The sequence below is a fragment of the Gadus chalcogrammus genome, chromosome 1 (assembly GCF_026213295.1).
Source record: "Gadus chalcogrammus isolate NIFS_2021 chromosome 1, NIFS_Gcha_1.0, whole genome shotgun sequence".
Classification (NCBI taxonomy): Eukaryota; Metazoa; Chordata; class Actinopteri; order Gadiformes; family Gadidae; genus Gadus; species Gadus chalcogrammus.
In genome coordinates, this window is record NC_079412.1 from 16,856,228 (window position 1) to 16,879,216 (window position 22,989).

The 22,989-nt window shown below is 44.9% G+C and overlaps 4 protein-coding genes across 4 annotated transcripts in view; 3 read left to right on the forward strand and 1 right to left on the reverse strand.

The window, feature by feature from the left end:
- Positions 1 to 578, forward strand: part of adtrp1 (androgen dependent TFPI regulating protein 1) — a 2,178-nt gene extending 1,600 nt beyond the window's left edge. Inside the window, exon 6 of the mRNA XM_056601450.1 lies at positions 1 to 578. This exon is cut by the window's left edge and continues 96 nt beyond it. The gene's annotated coding sequence lies outside the window, so the exon portion shown is untranslated.
- Positions 579 to 6,232: 5,654 nt separating this feature from the next.
- Positions 6,233 to 8,907, forward strand: ptpdc1b (protein tyrosine phosphatase domain containing 1b). Its single transcript, XM_056586553.1, has 7 exons — positions 6,233 to 6,309; positions 6,666 to 6,784; positions 6,899 to 7,036; positions 7,206 to 8,176; positions 8,300 to 8,482; positions 8,580 to 8,690; positions 8,776 to 8,907. The coding sequence occupies exons 1-7, from the start codon at positions 6,233 to 6,235 to the stop codon at positions 8,905 to 8,907; spliced, it is 1,731 nt and encodes a 576-aa protein (XP_056442528.1).
- fbxw12 (F-box and WD repeat domain containing 12) lies at positions 6,529 to 13,623 on the reverse strand. Its single transcript, XM_056593054.1, has 10 exons — positions 13,463 to 13,623; positions 13,306 to 13,343; positions 12,667 to 12,836; positions 12,318 to 12,442; positions 11,847 to 12,053; positions 11,590 to 11,754; positions 11,263 to 11,473; positions 10,883 to 11,064; positions 10,641 to 10,771; positions 6,529 to 9,558 (listed from the first exon to the last, which is right to left on the reverse strand). Exons 1-10 carry the CDS (start codon positions 13,559 to 13,561, stop codon positions 9,459 to 9,461), a joined length of 1,428 nt encoding a protein of 475 aa, XP_056449029.1. The 5' UTR covers positions 13,562 to 13,623; the 3' UTR covers positions 6,529 to 9,458.
- Positions 13,624 to 14,213: 590 nt separating this feature from the next.
- LOC130384740 (protein Wnt-7a) lies at positions 14,214 to 22,060 on the forward strand. The gene is made up of 4 exons (XM_056593066.1): positions 14,214 to 14,583; positions 15,100 to 15,326; positions 17,907 to 18,178; positions 19,977 to 22,060. Exons 1-4 carry the CDS (start codon positions 14,513 to 14,515, stop codon positions 20,457 to 20,459), a joined length of 1,053 nt encoding a protein of 350 aa, XP_056449041.1. The 5' UTR covers positions 14,214 to 14,512; the 3' UTR covers positions 20,460 to 22,060.
- The last annotated feature ends 929 nt before the right edge of the window (positions 22,061 to 22,989 follow it).

Genomic DNA, 22,989 nt, shown 5'->3' on the forward strand with positions numbered 1-22,989 from the left:
TGGGACCAACAGACCACATCTCTGACTCTCAAAGGAGTTTGGAGGATCTTAGATGTACTCTATATATCCAAGATTGAAATTGTGGAAAGCAGAAATACAGGGGTCAAAGATGATCCTTGACATTCCCTTAGCCCATAGTCGGCTACCTTTTTGTTTCCTCTGACTCTTCTTTGTAATTGAAGTCTGTAGCAATGTCCAACTGCATGCCACCTACAGTACGTGACTACCACACTCCACCTGGGTGAATCTTACTGGGATCCTCAAAAACAAGGACGCAGGGTAGTGATGTTGAAACCGGGTTTTGCCAAGGTTGAATATAACAGAGCCGGAAGTGTAACGCGTGTTTTAACCTGTTTCACATTGAGCAATCAATGTGAAACAGGTGTGCAGCCTTACCACGCCCCAGAGTCTGATCATTCTGGCTTGGGCCAGAATGTGAGGCTGTGGTGAGGCTGCTTAAACCAGCCATCAGCCACACACACTCCTATAGCCTATCTCTCATTCTGTCTTTCATCGATTATTTTACCGTGAAAAAAAGTCTGTAGTTTTGGAAGAATTAAAGGGAATTCCACCGTGAAGGGCATGTGTGTTTATTACTAGTGCACAGTACTGCACTACATTGCATCAATGCTGATATTTAATTCATTATATATTTCTCAAAACGTCCTCAGAACCGAACTAATATGAAGTCCTAAAATGTCACTTACTTATTTAACCGCTCAACTTTATTACCCGATGATGAATTGTTAATGTTAATCAATTTATGGTTACTTACTGTCTATTTAAACAGCAGAAAATTCATCATTTCATAAATTGGTACATTTAAGTTTAACTCTGCAAACTATACAATACAGAATATGTCATTAGATTTTAACATTAAATATGTTAAGCAAGAATACTGTTGACCACTCTTGGAACAGTGTGACACATTTTCTGAAAAGGTTTGTGAGTGTATGTGTGTGTATTGCAGATTTGCTTCTCCCTGGGTTTGATCTCACACTTGCCAAAGTTAATCTTGTTAACATCCCCCCAGCCTGCCGTTCCTAAATGTATGGACAATAGAAACTTGCATTTAATTACTGTTCTGTGATATTCATGAAGACAAACAAACAACAAAATACATCCACGCATAAAGCTGCATGCAAATGAAGAGACCCATTCCAACATTCTCAAACTAAAATGCAAAGACAGAGAAAGACAAACATGTTGACACCATCCACAGTGTTACATTACAAACATATTACAGTTATTACATCACATTTTTTTGTTATAACAAAATTATAACAGTATTTTGGGATGGAATACAAAAAAATAAATTTTAAAAATATAAATCATTTGGATTTCCCCAGAAGGTTGATCAGAACATTTATAAGTCATTCATTTGCCTTGATTGTGTATGATGAATGCAAAACAGTCTTTTTGCCTACAAGCCACGCAATTCTGCAAGCCACACAAAATCAAGACCCATTCCAACACTCTCAATCCAACAGGCAAAGACAGAGAAAGACAAACAAGTGGACAAAGTCCACAGTGTTACATTTTAACATTTGCCTCTTCTCATAGGCCATGCTAGCCTAGCTAACACCAGACCTCATCTCAATCTTCATTGAGATGAGACTATTTCGTGTCTAGCGGCGCAAAATGAAATCGCGCGCAAGGCAGCATACCAACCGTGCCAAATTAAATTAAAATAGTAATTGTAATTAGGGAGAGATGATTAGAGAGTATAAACAATGCCATTTTTACATACGAGTATTCACTTAAAACAAATATATTATTCTATTCTCCAGAAGGTTCATCAGAACATTTATAAGTCATTTATTTGCGTTGTTTGTATTTGATGAATGCAGGCTCACACACACACACACACACACACACACACACACACACACACACACACACACACACACGCTAAAACACTCACAGAAAAAATAAATATAAGTAGAAGGTTAGACAATAGGCGTAAACAAAAATTGTACAGCTCTCACGACTTATGTATCGGTGCTCTGGCCTGAGGGCTGATTACACATTCATTAATTGTGCAATTAATGAATGAATGAAATATTCAAATTTCAAAGGGTCTTTTGCAACCAGAAGCATTATGGCTGCCTGCGTAACGTGGGTTTCATGTCTTTGCATTCATGTTTCCATATTTGCCTGCTATCTTTTCACTCTGTCGTTTAATAACAATTTAGGGATTCCGGATATAGACATATGTTCCTCATTGGTTGAACCATGCAATGTTACGTTTTAATGCAATGATTTGAACTTTAGACGGATATGCAATATCAAGAGCATATCCATATTTCAGCAACAAAGATTCAGCACCTATCCCTCTCTCTGTTTACAGCACACCATAATTGTGCCCTTGGTGCTTGTGGAGATGTACATTCAGAATCATGTATATAATTCCAGAATTAAAGGGGCTACACTGATATTGTTCTCTTGTCTACTCTATTTGACATGGTAGGCTATATCTGCAAATACTCTTCTACTCTTCTATTGTAATTCTGTCGTTTCCAGAATTGGCAGCATTAGCCTTATAGTTTGTGACCATCATTTGCAACTGGAGACTGTTGACTATGTGTTATAAAATGGCTATTTCGTATTATGTTGTAGTGTAACAAAGCCAACCTCATTTTTAAAAATTTAATAAATCTCCTGAATCCAGATGCCACAGCATAATAGGTTAAATATAAGTACTAATGCATGTATTGAGCTTGTACTGCAGTCTTTTCCTGTTGTCAAGTAAAACAAGTAATTAACAAAGTCATTTATTTATATCATGTATGCATCCAATCGAACTAACTCCGTCCATCAGGATATTTTATATATCTGATATAGGTTTTAAGTGAACGGCCCGACAGAAAGGCCAGCGATGAATCCCGATGACCTAATAATGCATTAGATAAATCTTTCTCATTTGAGACTTGCATTTTAAGTGAGTGTTTATTGAGAATAACCTAATAATAATAATCAGGAGCACTCAGATGCAGCACACAGGAAGCATGGTCCAGAGTTGAGAGTTTGTGCGAAGCTTCTTCTTGTGTGCATGCTATTCTGCCTTTGGACAGGGTCTTCTGGCTGCACCATGTCTCAGGTATTTTCGCTTAACCTCATTGGCAAAATAAACCTTATCAGTGTATTTGTATTAATGGGAGTTTTTGATGGCTGGTGTTATCTTCTGTATCTGCTCGGTGAGAAGCTCAGTGGCAGAATCTGGGGCAATCTAGGTAAAATAAATGACAATCTTTACACACAGATTCATTTTGTGAAACATGCCACAAAGTTACTTTTATATCCATATCTTTCGATAACCACGATGTGTCTGAAATCATGTCTAAAAAAATAGGCATTTTTGCATTTCATCAACCTGTCTTCATACACTGTTCTTCCTTGTCCGACAGGGCCTGAGAAGAAAAGGTGTTAACGAGTGTTAGTGTTTAACATCAACAAGAACCTGAGACCTGTTCTGGAGAGCATGGGACCACCAGACCACATCTCTGACTCTGTTTGGACATTGGAAGATCTAAGATGTGCTCTATCCAAGAATGGAATTAAGGAAACCAGATAACAGGGGTCAGAGATGGTCCCTGACGTTTACAGTAATTCTACAGTCAGTCACCTTTTGTGTCCTCTGATCTTTCTTTGTAACTGGAGACCATAACCTATAGCCTGCCTCTCTGACCCCTCTCTCTCTCTCTCTCTCTCTCTCTCTCTCTCTCTCTCTCTCTCTCTCTCTCTCTCTCTCCCTCTCTCCCTCTCTCTCTCTCTCTCTCTCTCTCTCTCTCTCTCTCTCTCTCTCTCTCTCTCTCTCTCTCTCTCTCTCTCTCTCTCTCTCTCTCTCTCTCTATCTCTCTCTCTCTCTATCTCTCTCTCTCTGATTATTTTAAAATATGAGTTATTAAAAACATTGTCGTTTTGTGAGTATTAAGGGAATTTTACTGTTGTTGGCCTGTGCGTTCATTACTATCGGGCAGTAATTCAATACAATGCATCAATGCTGAGAGTAGTCCCTCTTTGCAGAGCTCGGAAGGGTGCTGCAGGAGGCGATCTACATCCTGGCCATGGGCATTGCTTGAGTGAGCGGGAGCTTAGGCCTTTGCACTGGCTCTCGCCATGTCAGTTGTTTGGAGCAGGGTGAGAAGCTTTGAGACACTTCTCTAAACTGTTCCTCATTAACAGGAGATGGATGGGCTCAGCCAGGTAAGCCTGAAGTAGAGAGAGTTGGCATTGAGAGAGGCGGGCCATTGTCCCACAGACCGTCATCACTGACGTTCTTGGACAGGCTTCAGACAAGGCGTATTGCCAATAAGTTCCTTATAAGGGAGGATCACGGCCGCAGCCATGTCATCCATGGGTATACTTTAACACCTATTGCCCCCATGTCAGCCCAGGTGGGCCATTGAGGTCTGGTCAGACGAAGCGGAAGCACCTCTCTAAATGAGGGGAGGCAGGCCGGGTTCAACAAGAGACCGGACTCAGAGCTGTCCAGATGGAGCTCCAAAGCCACTCAGGTAATATTCCTATTCACAAAGGATACCAATAATTGGTTCATTGTTTCTATTGAGTTGAAGCCAAGGGTTAATTATTTCCTACTGAACTGTGATGTGGTGTTGCAGCCTCACGGTTTTAGCAGGCGCAGTATGCTACTCTTAACCTCGTCTTTTAATGAGATTACCAGCCTAATCCACATGGAGTCAGGAATAGCACCAAAGCATTTCTCAATTGACACTGCATATGAACAGACACCCGCAGTGTATAATTATTAAAGGGAGACAAATGAATGAACTCTGTAAACTTCCTGAGGCCATCTACAGAAGAACACAATTGTACATTTCTAGCTCCGTCGGGCTACTGTCCTACTAAAGAGAGATAATCCCAGACCACTCAAATTCAGTCAAGGCTCCAGCAGTGCTTATCTGCAGCTTGACAACGAGGAGAACGACGAAAGCTTGAGAAACGTCAGAGCGAAGAATCCTTCATGGTGTCTTTCTGGAGGTGGTGGATCCATTATCGCTCATTCTTTTGATACAGGTAGGGCATCTTACGAGTTCATTAGGTAGATGGAGTGGATTTTACCTTGTTTTTTCACCGGCAACTGGTAGAACATTTGAAACAATGCTATAAAATGCATCTTCAATGGAGCAGATATAATAGCCTACCTTTGTCACATTAGGCTGATTTATAGCCTGCCTCTCTGCCTCTCTCCAAATATTTTACAATATAAGTTATTAAAAACATCTGTAGTTTTGTGATTATTAATGGGAAATTCACTGTTAATGGCCTCTGTGTGGCCATTACTATCGTGCAGTAATGCAATATAATGCATCAATGCAGAGAGTAGCTCCCTCTTTGCAGAGCTCGGCGGGATGCTGCAGGAGGCGATCTACTCTGTAAAATGCATCTTCAATGGAGCAGATCTAATAGCCTTACTTTGTCTTGGGTCTGTCACATTTAGATAAAGGATCCCTGCTAGTTTCTATATTGTACGGTCAAGTTTGCATTTGTCTTTTATCTTATATTAAACCCAGAGATACATTTTAATTTACTTTGCTGTAATTTGGGAATTGTTTGTGCTAGAACTTTTGAAGACATGTCTCCTTGTAGGAGTTTCAATTGAGCTTATTCAATTGAATAATCACTAGGTTGATAAGCGGCATAACAACATTTTGTTTAAAGGTTCTGCTATGACTGTGGATGATGGTGTGAGTGGCTGGCCATTTGGCATTCCATATCAAGATGAGAAGCGGAATGCTGCTGGATTATGGTGGGTGAAAATACACATGGGAATGACTACGCTGTGATTTACCAGGCTATGTGTTGGTCTTTAAACCAACGCTGTACTTCTCAGCCCACTTTTAATGTGATTGTCTTACCTTGACGCAAGCCAACCGACCCGGATTAGAATGGTCTAAATGAGATCCTGCCAGTGTCAGCCCCTCGCTCAGAGGCTCTGATTGTCTTAAGTCTCGTGTCATGTTGCCCTTCAAATATGAACCCAATATTTTAGATTTAAACATAAATACGTAATGCACCATGATTTCCATCATATCGTTAAAACAGTGAGATAATGTACTTCTTTCTTAGATATCGTATGAATAAGTTATAAACATGTAGACATCCAGAACACATGGTCAGTTTACCAACGACTACATCAGGTGGGTCCTCATTTTCGTCTCTCTCTTTATCCTCGTCATGTATAGTCCGAGCCCCGCGGGCCAAGTACACCATGATGGGGGAAGTGGTTCGCTATGTCATCCCTGGACCCTTGCAGTGTTCTATGGGCTGTGGAGGTCAGGCCTGCAAGTACGAAAACCCGAGTTGCTGGAGTGAGGAAGATCAGGCCATCGTGGGCCTGTATTCCTCATGGTGAGCAGTGAAGCGTTGTTCTAGAATACATTGCATTTTTTTGTATGCATGCATCATATTGCGATCTAATTGCAATTCATGTCAATCGTTTCCATCGTTGCAGGGTTACCGATGATCTCCTTGCCATGTCCAGACCCTCAACAGAGATCATAGAAAAGTATAAAATTATAGATCAATTCAAAAGGTACATCAGCTTTTTTTATTTTTTTAGGATCTTTTGGGAGCTGTTTTTCATGTCAGGATTTGTTGATGTTAAAGTAATGGCATGTGTGTTTCTTTGTTTGCGTTTCAAGAAATGGCATAACTTCAGTGATCAACTTGCAGAAGCCCGGGGAACACGCCAGCTGTGGTAACCCCCTTGAGCCCGACAGCGGCTTCTCCTACCGCCCGGAGGTTTTCATGGCCAATGATAGTGAGTGATGTCAGACTAGTAACATGGTTGTCTTCTTTGATGTATTTTTGATGTTTTCCAGGGGCTGCCCATCGCATCTTAACTAAACGTAATAACCTTTCCCCCTCCAACCAGTATATTTTTACAATTTTGGCTGGGAAGACTATGGTGTGTCCAACAACGCAAACATACTTGACATGATGAAAGTCATGGTGTTTGCGATGCAGGAGGGGAAAATAGCAGTCCACTGCCACGCTGGTCTAGGAAGAACAGGTGCGGAAATATAATATATGTAAAAATAATGTAATGATAAATTATAATAATCATTCTAATTAGTAATAGGGCTGTTATAGTATTTATTTTGGGTATAGTATAGAATATAATTGGCGGAGGGTTCCAATGAATTTAAACAGTTACGATTTGTGGTCCTCTTCCAATACAGGGGTATTGTTAGCTTGTTTCCTGGCCTACGCCTCCAGGCTGACGGCGGACCAGGCCATCATCTACGTGCGCGCCAAGCGTCCCAACTCCATCCAGACCAGAGGTCAGCTGCAGTGTGTCCGGAGGTTCGTCAGGTTCCTCGACCCTCTGAGGAGCGTGTTCTCGTGCGCCTCCCCCCGCTCCTCCCCCTGCACCCTGAGGCAGTTCCTGGTCCGCCAGAGACACATGCTGCACGGCCTGGAGCGACGCGAGATGAGACACCTGCCCAAGATCATCCAGCTGGTGTCCCAGCTGCTGGTGGACATCGCCGAGAACCGGGAGGTCATCGAGGAGGACATCCTGGAGGCCCCGGACATCAACGACGTGGAGATGAGCCTCAGCCTCATGGAGAAGATGAGCATGGAGTACGGACCGGGGGGGCGGCCGCGCCTCCCCGGACCGCCCACCTTACCCAGGCACGCCAACGAGCCCGCCATCTTCTACCACCGCAAGAGTCTCAGCTACAGCGACTCGGACCTGAGGCGGCTCGGCCCGGAGCTCAGCTTGCCGGGTCAAGCCTCGTGCTCCCTGTCCACAGGTCACCTCAACATGGCCTGCATGATGCAGCCTGCCCGGCTGGCTTCCCTGGGCCGAGGGCAGAAAGGTTCCATTTGGGAGCAGAAGAATCTCACCACCGAGAATGGCTCCCTCGTGCTGAAAAGGAAAAAGGAGGTCTTTCATCGCACGGGGTCCTTTGAAAACGACAAGGGATCGTCCCCCATCGGCAGCTTGTTGTTCAGGTGGAAGAGGGAGCAGAGGGCCGGTTTGAAGCGGTCCCCTTCTAGAGATTGCGAGGAGTCGGAGGTCCCCTTCATCACACTGCAGACAGAGCTCTCTTTGGAAGCTAGGAGGCTACTGGTGGCCCAGGCACTGGCTGTGGATCTGACCCAGGATGGTGAAGACCAACACCGGCACACAGTCTCTTTCTGGCAGGTACTTCATTCACTCATGTCCACATACACCACACACACACTCTTCACTAGCATTCAAATTGATGGTCAGTTCCATCCATCCGAGAGGATGTGCGGTGAGTCTGGCGGTGTGTCCCATTGGCAGGCAGAGCTGAACCACGGCGGGGCCTGGGAGAGGCTGTGTATGGAGAGGGATCCATTCATCTTGACCGGACTGATGTGGGCTTGGCTGGAACAGCTCAAAGAGCCCGCTATCGACCGCGAGGCTGCTGAGAGCCTGGACCCCAAAAACACAGACTCCCAGACCGCACTGGATACGCTGGACCAGGTCGGAAATGCCATCACCATGATCTTAACTCCTCTCTAACACCGCTAACACCTTAACAGAAAGAAATACTATAATAATATTTTTTCGTTATCCCAAGGCTCCCAGAATCACATTGGTGTGTGTGCTCGACTGCATGGCCCGTTTGTTGTTGATACCAGAGGACCTGGAGAACGCCTTCCTGCGACGCACCATCAAGGCTTTCACAAAGGTAAGAAAAACGATTTAAGTGTTGTCCTGTACAAAATATAATGACTTCTCTGACTAAAATACTCGGTCTGCCTGCCTTTCAACAGCTGGAAGACGACTCAGAAGGAAAGAGTGTGTACGAGAACATGGCGGTCGTGCTCAGGTTGGTCCTTTTGGACATGAGACTGAAAGCCATTGAAGAGGACGAGGCTGCCAATGTGTTGCTGTCCAGCAAATAGCCACTCACAAATTGTTGTGTAGCTTCACACTCAGTTGTGTAATGACAGGCTGAGACCGTTTCTGTGCCTTGCACCATATTGAATAATAATTCATAATACTTAGGGCCTTTCAAGCCTTCTTAAACATTAACTTACATCATGATGGAGTACAGCGAATGTATTAAAGACCAAATCATAGAGCAGTTTTTTACAGTACAGTATATGCCTTAACACTTTGGAGATACACCGAAATATATCAGCCACAAAAGTACGACAAATATAGATTTTACAGATTATCTTGAAGGATTTACCTTACCAAAAGGCATTTACAAACATAATTAGCCACAATATATATCAATGCCTCTTCCATTACAGTAGCAACAAACCGTGATGTTGACATATAAACCCATTTGTTAAACATGCACATGTTCATGTTATGCCTAGTTGCCGAAGCACAATGCGTTCTTCTGTTCAGTTCTGTATGACAAAAATAAAAAGCAAGCAAAACTCCTTCTGATGGGCCGTGTCCCCTGCCTCGTTCCAAGCGTCTTCCCAGGGGGCCTCCAGGGCCCTCAGGAGGTAAACGTGTACACCCTCAGGACATCCTTTCCATCTCGGCCCTCTGCACAGGCCACGATGCTGGAGTAGTCACAGTCCACGTGAGTGAACCCCCTGGAACACACAACACAAGCCCCTAGGAGTGAAAGACTAGCACACTAGTAGTATGATGAAGTTACTAAGATTAAGAGGACAAAACCCGCCTTGGTGATAAAGCCATTGTGTCAGTGAGCCCTCACTGGTGTCTATTTGTGCAAATCTCTTCATGTGCTAGTTCTGCTGAAGAGCCTCTTGTGCCACTATAACACCTGCCACAAATGTAGAGCATAGCAATACAGCACTTTGGGCTTTGTGGTAAGATATTTAGTAAAGTACTTGCGTTTTGATACAATGATACAAAACAAGTCGATACAAGTTTACTCTATACTCTGTGATCCCAATATAACAAAGTGTTTAAATATAGAGATTTCTTTTTCATTTTTATTCTAAGGAGATGTTTCTGGAGTTATAACTGGGAAATAACACAATTGACTTAAATTATTCTGATTACATCGATTTAACGCATGATACGGGTTGAAATTAAATTTATGAAGTGCGAAGATAAAACATAGTCGTTCTTCTCACTCTACAATTCTTCTGTCTGATTCTTCTGTTCACCACCACACCGTCTGTGTCGCCAATTCTCCTTTTCCTCCAAACCATGCGTACGCATGGGTCAGAGTTTGCTTAGGGCTGCGCACATTCTCCCGTCAAGTTAGTTTTTTATAGATCACAACCTCGGCGCTGAAAGTCACGTACGCCAATTTCAGTCCCGTTTTGTGCGTACGCAACGGTTATAAATGAGACCCCTGGTGTGAGTGGGATTAGCCGTTACAAGCCGATTTTTAAAATCTGCCTCTCCTGACATCACAAGTGGGCGTGTCCACCTAGATTTATGACGGATACTTGAGCAACGTTTGCTACAGTCCACTGGGTGGGCTGGTAGACGGATCTATCCGGCACACATCTAGGTGCACATGCCCATTTGTGATGCCTTTAAGTCATCTTTAAGAGGATGCACATTCTGATGGGATTTGTCCAGACAAAAAAAACAGATTACCTGCTTTTTGGTGTTGCAATATATGTTGTCTAATGATACAATGAAACATTGCCTAGATATTGCTAGCTGGGATTTCCATCAAACCAGTATGCTGTACCTGGACATGGTGTGCGAGCCGCCCAGCAGGTGGTAGCGGTTTTCCAGGGTCAATCCTTTGTCTCCGTCCTCCTTCCACGTCAGCACCCGTAGGGAGAGGTCCCTCGACGCTGTCACAACACGGAAACTATCCTGTAGGCCACATTTTATCCATCAATACCCAGGCTCCGTTGGATCCTCATTTCTTGAAATACTTGATATTTGTTGGCTATTTTTCCACACAATCCAACGGATACACCTTACCACACTGATGGAGGAGATGGGTTCAGTGTGGTTCTTGAAGCTAGCGAGACAGACTCCCTGTAGCGAGAAGAGCCAGAGTTCCTGGTCAGCCGCCACCACTAGAGCACTGCTGTCCTTGGCTTCCAGCAAGATGTCAGAAGCTCTGCACTTTAACCGCAAAGTAGACGATGCCACCTGCTGGACTAAAACGGCAAAAGAGTTCAAAGACATACATCCTTCTACTACTACTACTACTACTACTACTACTACTACTACTACAACTACTACTACAAGGGCTCAGTCTCACCGGCCGTATCTGAAGATATTTTTCTAATGGATCAGATTTTGTATCAGGAACAGAGAGCCTCATTAGAAAATCAGCGGCCAGACATAATCTTCACCCTGGATCTCCGTCTTGTACTTGGTCTTTTTCATGTTGACGTCCAACACAGTGAGGGCTTTGTCCACCGAGCGGTGGCCCAGGGGATGGATGGTGGCCAGCCGGGCAGGTTGGGTGGGTATGAAGACAGCCGCTTGGCACTCGGTGACTGGCAGACACTGGCACTGGGGCTCCCCCTCAGAGGCAGAGGTCAAGCTCTCAGCGTAGATCACCTGACACACACAATGGATGCCGTTGTCATGATGTCATCGTAAGAGTCCAACAGGGAGATGATGAGGGAAGGGACCACGTCCCGCCAGCTGAGAATACAGCTCACTTGGGAAAATACCTTTGGACTGGAATTAGCTTTGTTTTTGGATGCAGCGAAGACCCACTTCTTGTCCGGAGAAACGAGCAGTAGGTTGACCGGAAGAGAGTCACATACAAGTAATTGGGAACTTAAAGACAAAGCAGGGCGGACTAAAGTGGACAAGAATCCTTGATTGGTTCCTACCTGTGAAACAGAGAAATATGTTAGTTGTTCTTGATTATTAGGATCATCAATATAGGCTGTGGTACTTATAAGTACTAAGCGCCGTCTCTTACAGAAAGGAAGGAGTGGTTGTTGATGGTGTACTGTAGTAATGAGCAGTGCGGAGATCCTGAAGCGTAGGAGGCCAATTCCAGGCCCGTTCGACCCTGCCAGGTCTTGACAAGGCCCGTGTAGTCTACCGTCATCACTACCCCTTGCTCCCGGTCACAGACCATAGCAGTCAACGGGCTTTGGACAGGACTGCACCACAACTGTTCCCCCTAAAAACAAGAAGAATAGAAAGAAATTAAACTCAATGTCAGATATGATTGTGTCTAGGTGTGTGATTTTACCAGAAGTGAAGTAGAACCAATTGCCAGATGAATATTGAACAGGTGGCCTTATAACCTTACATTATAAGCTATCTATGCACAACAAGTATGCCCCTGGCATAATGTGAATGCTGCCACATGAAAAGGTCACTATTTCGGCCGTCAGGGTAAGCAATGGTTGAAGGAATAGGTAAACCCGTTCTGCGAGTGAACCTTTTGGACATCCCAGGCCCGGACGGTTCCGTCGGTGGAGGCGGTGCAGATGGTGGCGTTTCCGCTGCCGACGTCAGCGAAACGGGCCTCGGTGCCCTCCAAGTACACCAAGCCCACCACCCTGCCTGGGGGTCCACCAGCCACACCAGACCAAGAGATACATGGATTCAATAATATTATAGAACAGAGAACACGAGGTACACAAAGATAGAACAGTGTTGCACATGAGATCAAAACTACAGTCAATGGGACTAAATAAATGGTGGAAGGGAAACCAGCAGTAGAAAAGAAGAGGAAGAGAGAGAGAGGATAGTTTGTTTACCAAGAGGGAGAGCGGGGCAGGTCATACCTGTATGGCCTCTCAGACTATTGCAGGTGAAGTCAGCACCGGCCCGCCCTTTGGACATCTTCTCCTCCAGGTGGGAGCGTCGTAGGAAGTATCTCTTCCATGCTTGTCTCTGGTTCTCACATCCAACCACCGCCACGTTGCAAAAACCCCAGTGCTGAAGGCACAGCCGCCTGGAGGGCAAAACAAAGGACAATGCACTCGGTCGGAGTTGGCTTGTGTATAAAACTTGTGATGGGGCTTACAGTGTAATTGATTCAGATTAAGGCAGGCCTTCTAAATAGCACACATGACTATTGTTATCAGTTATTACGGATCTGCTTAACAAACTTTACATTGGTTGACAAAGCTACAAGCCAAGGTGTTCTTTTTTTCTTTGTGTTGTTAACTTGTTATCCATTTTCAATGCACGAAAATGTAATGCATTTAGGAGATTTTCCTAAATCCATTTGAACACAAAAGAGCCAAACCCCATCCTCAAATTCCCAGGGTCTCAGAGACAGAATATAAACAATAACAACGTCAGATGAATGCGACGTTCCCATGGCAGCATAGTATAACTGTATCCTAGATTAAAACATGACAATTAATCAAAGAAAGAAATGACGCGTAGACCATGTTCTATGCTTATATACGACTCACCTCCACAACCAGGAAGTCTCCGCAGCTTCATGCCAGTCCTAGAAATGCACACAAACACACTTGACGTTGAATAGGAATCAATCAACATATCTAAAGATACTTTGCTAAAAAAAAATAAACAAACCAGTAATACTTCCGCAATATGCCCTTTTCTTACCTGAGAAACACTTGAGGCGTTAATCAATTGGTTGTAATCAAAGAAAGTAAAAATATGAATGAGGCAATCTTTATTAATGTGTGGATGGCACGCTTCCATATCTTCACTAAACTTACTGAAATTCAACTCCAAGTAAAAAGAGTGCTTCACCCAAATCGCAGTCAGATGACTACGGAAATAATAATAGGACATGGGGGATCCTTTGAATATAGCTGTACGCCTGTCGCTCTCTTTGAGGCCACCAGATGGTGCTCTAGTGAAAGATAGGTCACCTTCCTGCAGATAGGTGTGCAGGAAACTTACAGGACCCAGGGCGCACCTGACGTTCAAAAACTAACTTCCGAGAGGGCGGAGGAATTTACCTTCAACACAAGCGCAAGTTAACGCAAATTACTGGTTCTTACTATAAGTACTTTACAATTCAAATGTGTATGTCAAAGAAAATGTACACTTTATAAAATAATTGAATGTTACGTGATCACGCCTTCCCTCCGTTTTAGGGGATTTTTTTCGTTTATTTTTATCGCTACAATTTATTTATTATAAGATAACTCGGTCACGGCGGCCAAAATAATAACAATCTCCTCCGATCAATCAATGAAGGTAAAACCACACAAGTGCAGTTGTCTTGGGATTGAGCCCTGGCGGGATTCCACAGCGGGGCCCCATGTCTCTGCTGAACACGCCCCAGATGGATGAGCCTGATATATAACCAGGACCTGCGGGTAGCAGGGAAACTGTGAGAAAGAGATAATCGCGCCGCACTCACCCAAGGGTTACCTGTGACACCCTCGCAATGACAAGAGGGTGCAGCAAAGGGGCAACGTAAAGGGACTTTGGATGATATTATTCCGTCGTTTTTGGGCGTAGGCCTACATTTTTGATATTCGTGATCCGGAGGACCTTGGGATTTACCTGCGGCCGTGTTGTTCGACCGGGGAATAAACTAACTTTTCATCACCTCGCTTTAGTTGCATGCAGCCGTGAGTGTGTGTGGGGGTCGGTGTGTGTGCGTGTGTGTGTGTGTGTGTTTGTGTGTGTGCGTGCACGATGAGTCGGAGAACGCGGCGCTGGATATTAAGGGTTTTACTTTGCCTAGGGATTGTTTATTTAAAAATTGGGTGAGTTGCTTTTGTATCTTGGCGTAATTCCAAAATACTAACCTGTACGTTTCTGAATAAAAAATCAGCCCATAGTGTTATAAAGTTAATAAGAAGCCTCAGCATTGTAGGCCTATTTAATATTTAATTTTCCATAATATCTCATTTTGAAGTCCGTGTTTACTGACGGATTGGCCTCCTGCATGATTATTGCCGCGTTTTGCTTTAAAAAACGACGCGTTGGCTCGACCTCTCCTGCTAACTGAGCGATGCATGCCTCCTTGATCATTTATCGATCAGGCATGTGCTATTTGATTCATTTAGTTTGTGTTAAATTATCAAGTAGGCCTATATGCTGCTACGATTGTGGTATTAATAATATCACGTTTTTATTGATTTATTTGGTCTGCTTATGGTCTAGGTTAACTATTTGGAACACGCCTAAACGAAGTCCTATGAAATCATATCAGTGTCCAGTAGAATAACACACATACAGGGATGCCACTTATGTCAGTTCCGTCGTTATTCTATTCACAGTGGCTTTTCGTCGGTGGTCGCCCTAGGTGCGAGCATCATCTGTAACAAGATCCCTGGTCTGGCTCCACGGCAGCGGATCATCTGCCAGAGCCGCCCCGATGCCATTATCGTCATCGGAGAGGGAGCCCAAATGGGCATCAACGAGTGTCAGTTCCAGTTCAAAAACGGCCGCTGGAACTGCTCTGCGCTCGGAGAGCGGACGGTCTTCGGAAAAGAGTTGAAAGTGGGTATGTTGCCTGTCAGTTCAAATTTGATTACAGTTATTGATTTTTTGTTGCCACAGATTTACACGTTCTGCATATTTCTGACAAAGAAACATGTTGATCCATTAAGATGTAAACTTCTCCTTATTCAAAAGGCATTTTTTTTCCTTTTAAAATCCTTTTTACAAGCTTAAATTGTCCCCGACTGTGGTCCGATCTATTGAAACCAATGTACGTTAAAAGCCATCAATTAGATCTACAAAAAATAGGCCTACAACTTCTATAACGAATGGACTACCCGAGTGGAAGTCTTTTGAGTTGATAAAATAAATCAGTAACCAAATTTCTTGAAACATGCTTTGGGATTTATGGTATATAAATCACTATCCTCTTTAGTCTTTCAATTGTAGTTACCGTTTAATAACACTTCCTTTTCCGTATTATATTGACTTTGGTCAGATGTCCTTTTCGGTTCATGTATATGATCTCATGTTCTTGATAAATTGCCTTGACTTCTTCATCATGCTGTATAGTGTCACTTACACCGGAGCCTATGTATTGCTGGGGTTTTACTTTCTGAGCATGTATCAGGAGCCAGAGCGGTAACAATGCTCTTGTGAAGGTGGGCAGCTTTTCATTGCATCCAGGAACGCTCTCCAGAGACCCAGTCTTTGTCCTGCGGAGCACTGGGTGCTGTGGCTCCTGCTCTAAGGCACTGGATCTTACCACGGGTATAATTTACAGTCAGCAAAAGTTAGGCGGAAAGAAAGGCTTAAATTAACCGAACCATTCTCAGGGGAGCGGAAGTCAGAAAGAGGTTAAAGTGAACGGATGCTGCTCAGTGGATTCAAAGTGATGGAGAACGTGCGGTTGTTACGAGCTTGATTTGAACATTGTGGATCGTTTTCTAGTTGTGATCATGTGTTCGCTACTTATTTGTAGATGATTGTGATACATAGTATGCATATAACCTATATACAACAATTCTGTATGTTTATTTTTTAACTTATATTGAAGATTGGACGTGTTGGTTTTGGGACAAACTAGATTATTCTGTTGCAGAGGGGATTATCCTTCCATTTTGTTGAAATGGTGTTTCACTATCTGCCTCTTAGAGTTGTAGGCCAAAACTGCCCGGTCTACAGAAACAAGAGAGCAGTCCGGAACCATGACTCTGACAACCTCACCAAATAGATTGGTCTCACAGATCAGATTAGTGGGGGAAAGCCGAATTGTTGCAAATGAATGCCATTGTAAACACATTAAACAGCAAGCCTGAATTGGGCCTGGACGCATGTGGATATATAGACCAGAATGAACCAATGCCTTGCGGCCTAGGTTCATTATACCCCATTATACCCCATTATTGATCAAAGCTTCAAGATATTGGGGAACCAACGGGACAAATAGGAACGCACAAGGTCAAGAGGCGAGCGATGCTCTTCAACAAAAGCATCCGACAAGAATCGTCTCATAACATACTCGTGTGCAAACCCAATAACAGTTGTAGTAGATTCTTTTGAGTATTGTTTTGCGAAATCCATTCCCTCCCTGTTTTTATTTGACTTCTCAAGCCTTCCGCCGCTGATCCCAGGGCCGGGGAGGCCTCGAGCATGCCAGTCTCTCGTTGTTAACCCATGCACTCAGAACTCCAGGGGAAAAATTAACAACACCTCAGCCGGCGGTGTGTGACTTGCACCGACACGCCTTCTTTTTTGGCAGGGATCCCGTTTACTCTATAAAAAAAGAAGAGAAAAAGACGCCACAGAATTGATGCCTCAAATATTAGTCATTTATTCTTTTCAATAGCGAGGGCATTGGTCCATCGTGTGTTAGTCAGAAGCCTGGCAGCTACGCACAGTGAACCTGGTGCACAGGACGAGAAACCTCACTTTGTATCGTAAGGAGATGGACAAGAGGAGATTGTTTACAGATAGATTGGGTGCCATCGGTACCTTTTACTGAGGTACCGATACAGTCCCCCATATGCGATTGGATATATTCAATCACGTGGTTCCTACATCAGCTGAGGTTGTTTGTATTAGATAAATGAAATCAGCTTCTTATTCTTCATGGCTTCTCTCTGGATTAGCTCATGTCCTTCAACGATGAACCTGACTTTGGGATCCCCCTACGATTAATGCTAGGTTATCTTTTCATCATATATAGATCATTTAACCACTTCAGTTTGTGTAAATGATTGGTGAGGCGAGCTCGGAATATATTACCTCAGAGTGACGATTCTGATCTTCGTCGCCCTATGAGTTTGCACAGTGTGTACCAGTTTCCAACTGGATCAATAGCTCTTCCTCCCCGACAAGCCTCTTATTCATACGGCCGTATCGACTGAGCCGCGAGCAGCCATTTTGGAGCGTAGAGGCATGACAGTTTCCAGGTCAGGTCGGAGAACACTGCAACCCTTGAGCACGCCTGTCAGCCCAGGCTCTGATGTAACCAAACACACGGTTAATAAGTAATCCGTCTGGAGTCAAATACATCTTCTCACCCACTACGATCTTCCCCCCCACCTCCGCCCCTGTCTTTTTTTAAACCAGGAACGTGTGTTCTCAATCTCGTTTTCCTCCTTTTGTGTCCTCTCCTCAGGAAGCAAAGAGGCGGCATTCACCTACGCCCTCATAGCGGCGGGCGTGGCCCACGCCATCACGGCGGCCTGCACCCAGGGGAACCTGAGCGACTGTACCTGCGACAAGGAGAAGCAGGGCTACTACAGCAAGGGCCAGGGCTGGAAGTGGGGCGGCTGTTCGGCGGACATCAGCTACGGCCTGGGCTTCTCCAAGGTGTTCATCGACGCCCGCGAGGTCAAGCAGAACGCCCGCACGCTCATGAACCTCCATAACAACGAGGTGGGCCGGAAGGTACGTGGTCACCGGGCGCGGGGATGGTGGGGCTGTGTGGGTGACGACATAGAAGAGTAACGCAGATCTTTTGAACCGGAGCTGTTGCAATTCAGTAGTCTCCGTCACATGCTTTGTGTGTGAAGGGGCAGCTTGCCAGCGCTTGTGGGCAGTGAGGCCAAGAGAAAAAAGGCAGTGGAATAAAGGGCTGCTTTTAAAGGGGGGGGAACTGTTTTCACGTCAGGGTTTGATTGCAACTCTGATGCCCACACTGAAAACAAGTTGGCAGTGTACAAAAAGGCATTAACCCCAGTCCCTCATGCTCTGCACTGTTTGGACAGTATACAGTTACCTTTGCCACATTCCCTGACATCTAATATCATAACCCACATCAGGTGTAATGTGTACGTGAAGAACTGAGGCTTTGCTTTCGGCGCTAGTTTTTTTATTCTCAAGAATACACGCCTCCGTCTCTAAAAGACACTACTTTGTTCCAAGTGGTGACGTTAGATGACAGTTCTTGCAATCAGTAATGTATTCGGATTTGCGTTAAGACCACAAAAGCATCATCACTATTCAAAAGATTCAAAGAGCAGTTAATGAAGAAGAATTACATCAAGTCTGTACTATCAAGGTGAACTTCAACAGAATCTTAAGGAACTCTGGAGGATTGCTTTGTTACTATCGAAGATAGTAATACCTTATCCAAAGACGGCAAATGATCTCCTTCTACCCAAGAGGCCGGGTTCACACTACAATTGTAAAGGATTCCTTCCACATATTGCACTTGGCAGGGCCCGTCAGTCTTTTCTGCACGCCCAAATTTAGATGGACTGGATCCAGACAGCTACATCGCCCCTCAGTGCCCCTCAGTGCCCCTCGCCCCTCACCCGCCGCCCACCTCCCGTCTCCCATTCCCCTCGGCTCCGCCAAGACAATACGCGCACGGATCCAAAAGTATCGGGCAGTGTGCTTTTTTTTTACCTCTTTCGTCCTCCTCTTCTTTCTCTGTTTAATAAATGGGCTCTCTGTTTTAATAGTGAATCCCCCTCCCCATCACCACCAACACCACCACCACCTCCTCCTTTAATTATGGTAATCACAGCACGGAGACAGCGAGCAGGAGCGGCGCTCACAGAGCCTAGGTCAAAGACGTCCGCACAAAGGCTGTCAGGGGTTTTGGTCACAGGAACCACTGATGGATTAAGGCCCCCCGAGATCCTGAAGGCACCCCCGCAGTAGGGTGCTCCTGTGGGGGTTGTGTTGTTGATCTATTCCACTTCTCCTTCCTCTCTTTTTTTTGGGGGGGGGGGGAGAGACATACATATCATTTTTGAGAACCCGGGTTTCTCCGCTAAGAAACACAGCATACACCTTCTCCCTCGCCCGGCACTTGGCTTTGTCGTCGGTTAGGGATTTAACATTAATCCCACTCAGCACCCCGCCAGACGCACGGCTGACATTTTGTCTGCTGTGGGTGGTGGCTACACACAGACACGCACACACACACGCACACACACACACACTCACAGAGAGCCTGAAACCCGATCCAGTATTTTTGCTTCTGTGTGTACAGTATCACACAGTTATGCGGTCGGCTCCTTTCAATCCCCACACCATTAGCCGATTGTTCCATTGTCACATGTATTTCTCACCTCCACGAAAATAAAAGTCTCAAGCTGCTGCCCTGGTTAAAGTGTCTGAATCATGTCTGGGGTGAATCAGCCGTAGAGGGAAACACATAGACGTATTGACACAGCAGCAAGGCCACTGTTTAAACTGTCTTGTGTCTTGTCGTTTGCGTTGCGCCTGCGTACAGGTCCTGGAGAAGAACATGCGTCTGGAATGCAAGTGTCACGGCGTCTCGGGCTCCTGCACCACCAAAACCTGCTGGACTACACTTCCCAAGTTCCGCGAGCTGGGCTACATTCTCAAGGAGAAGTACTCCCACGCCGTGCACGTGGAGCCCGTCAAAGCCAGCCGCCACAAGCGTCCCAAGTTCCTCAAGGTCAAGAAGCCCCACTCCTTCCGCAAGCCCATGGACTCGGAGCTGGTGTACATCGATCGGTCCCCCAACTACTGCGAGGCGGACCACACCACGGGCAGCCTGGGGACGCAAGGCCGCGTGTGCAACAAGACTATGATGCAGCAGATCAGCGGCTGCGACCTGATGTGCTGCGGCCGCGGGTACAACACACACCAGTACTCGCGGGTGTGGCAGTGCAACTGCAAGTTCCTGTGGTGCTGCTACGTCAAGTGCAACACCTGCAGCGAGCGGACAGAGGTGTACACCTGCAAGTGAGAGTATTTATGAGGACGCCGCGCGTGGGCCTGTGTGTAGGTTTGTGTGAGTGAGTTTGTGTGTGTGTGTGTGTGTGTGTGTGTGTGTGTGTGTGTGTGTGTGTGTGTGTGTGTGTGTGTGTGTGTGTGTGTGTGTGTGTGTGTGTGTGTGTGTGTGTGTGTGTGTGTGTGCGGACTTTTGTGCGTGAGTGTGTATGTGTGAGTGCATGCATGTGTGTGTGTGTATATGAATGCTAGCTTATTTGTGTGCGTGTGTTTTTGTTTTTTATGTCTCTGGGAGTTTTAAGTAAGTGTGAACGTTTAGAGGAACTCTTATGTACACTGTACCACGGCTGGAGACTGCAGCCCAGCCATAGATAACCAGAACTCAATGTTCCAGCAGGGACTCGAAGACGGAGCATACTATTTGTTTTGCACACAAATCCCCAAAAGTCCTCCTCTGCGTGGATGTCGTTTTGTTCTCCTTCTGTTAGTGTGCCTGGGATTGAATAATGAATCACTGCTAGAGAAGGTTCCTCAGTGAATTCCTTCTCCCTGCTGCTGGCACCCGGCGACAGCGTGACTCATTAAGATGACAAGTGGACTCTTCAAAAGACCTTAAGCTATGGAGGCGTATCAACACTCTGAGGAAATAGTTAATGCCAATGCAAATAATCGCAGGCTGTGATTGTTGGACAGTGCAAACTGCTGTTGGTGACTGGCTGGCATTTCAGCCTGATAGAAACGGCAGCCTTTGGGCATATTTAACACTGTATTTAGCAATGAAAACAAAATAGATATTGTTAATTTATTCATTAAAAAGACTACTGATTTTGTCTGTTATTGAAGAAAATTGATGACAGGTTGTGGTTGTGAAAGGTATACTTTGTGGGATTCCAAAACAGGAAAATTGAAAATGATCAAAAAATAAAACGTGGATTTATGAGCGTCAAGTGAAATGCAAAAAAATGATTAAGACGAATCGATCAATGAATGATCAATGTATTGAAAAAAAATCTCAAGTATTGGCCAAAAAGATTGATTTGAAATAAAAGTAATTTGGTAGTGCATGCAATTGAATCACAAAGTATACCTCTCAATAATACATTCGTAATGGATCAGTGCAAATAGGTACACACACTGTAGCCCCGGGTTGGGCTTGAAGCCGACCGTGACTTCATGCCTTGACCTTCCTCTCAGTTGTCATCCCCCCCAACCCCCCCCATCCTCTTTGTTTGCTGCTAGTCTAGAAAAGGTATTCTGAGGTCAAAGACTGTAAACTCCCATCAAGCTCACACACTTGTTTAACCAGACCCAGCATTGGCCGATCAGTAACACTGGCACATTTCCTCCTCTTCTGGTAAATAGTGGTTAATAGATTATATTTTGTGAAATGCTATTTTTATATGGATGTCTTATTTATATCTCTTCTACATATACAGCAGTGGCCCTTTCATCACTGTTGTTAAACCCTTCTAAGCTAATAACGTTATGTTGGTCCCTCGCTGTCACTGCCATAGTTGTATATTGTATGTGATAGAAAAACTGTTTGTAATATGTCTGTGTTCACTACTGTGTTTACTGCCTTTCATGACTACTACCGATGGAATACAGAAACAGATTATCACCTACAACGTGTCTTGAGAGTTTGATTGTCTTTTTTGCTCCTATTTTCTTTCCCTTGGGAAGTAATATGATCCATTTTCCATCATACTGGAGAAGATGTGTTGAGATTCCTGTGATATTCTTTTCATCTATTAGATTTATTATTGACTTACAATGGTACACTCCTTGAAAAAGCTATAGCATGGGAATTGTTAACATCATCACGTATTTATTTTATTGCCTCACCAAGCTGGCATTCATTAACTTTAGATTAAGATGGATGGATTCCCACAAGGTAAACACAACATAATCTGATATTCAATAAATCGCTTTACAGTGATGTTCCCCATCCCTTCCTGTTAATCATCACACAAGCGGAGACACAAGTGCACAGATAGTCCGTGTCAGCTCCGGAGACAAACACCTTTCCAATGGCCTTTTTCCTTACCAGCACAATGTGGGCCCTACACAAGCCACACACAGAGACAGAGGGGGGGGGGAAGAGTCGTGCTTTGGAGGCTGAAAGCTATTCACGCTTAATTGAGGGCCCATCTCCCACCGACCGGGGGGGGGGGGGAGCAGTTCAGAATGCAGAGGAGGGGGGCGGTGATGGTTGGGGCTGAAAAAAGAGTGTTTGTGCTTTTTAATGGCAGGGTACTGTTTGTAATTGATGAGGCTGGGTCCGGGCAGACTGTCAGCCCTGATGACTTGCTCAAGCCGGGGAGGAGCGGGGGAGGGGGTTGGCGGTTGGGGGGCTGGTCCTGTCAGGTGATAGATGACTCGCACATCTGCTTCATTCACTCCTGTGCCGCCAGTTGCTACAACAACTGAAAGTGCGGCGGGGAAAATGTGGGAGCCAGTCTCCAGGAGAGGCAGCGTGGCGCGCCGGGGGAAATGTTAACGATGCCTAAGACCACAAGTCGTTACAGGGACGGATTCCTCTCCCA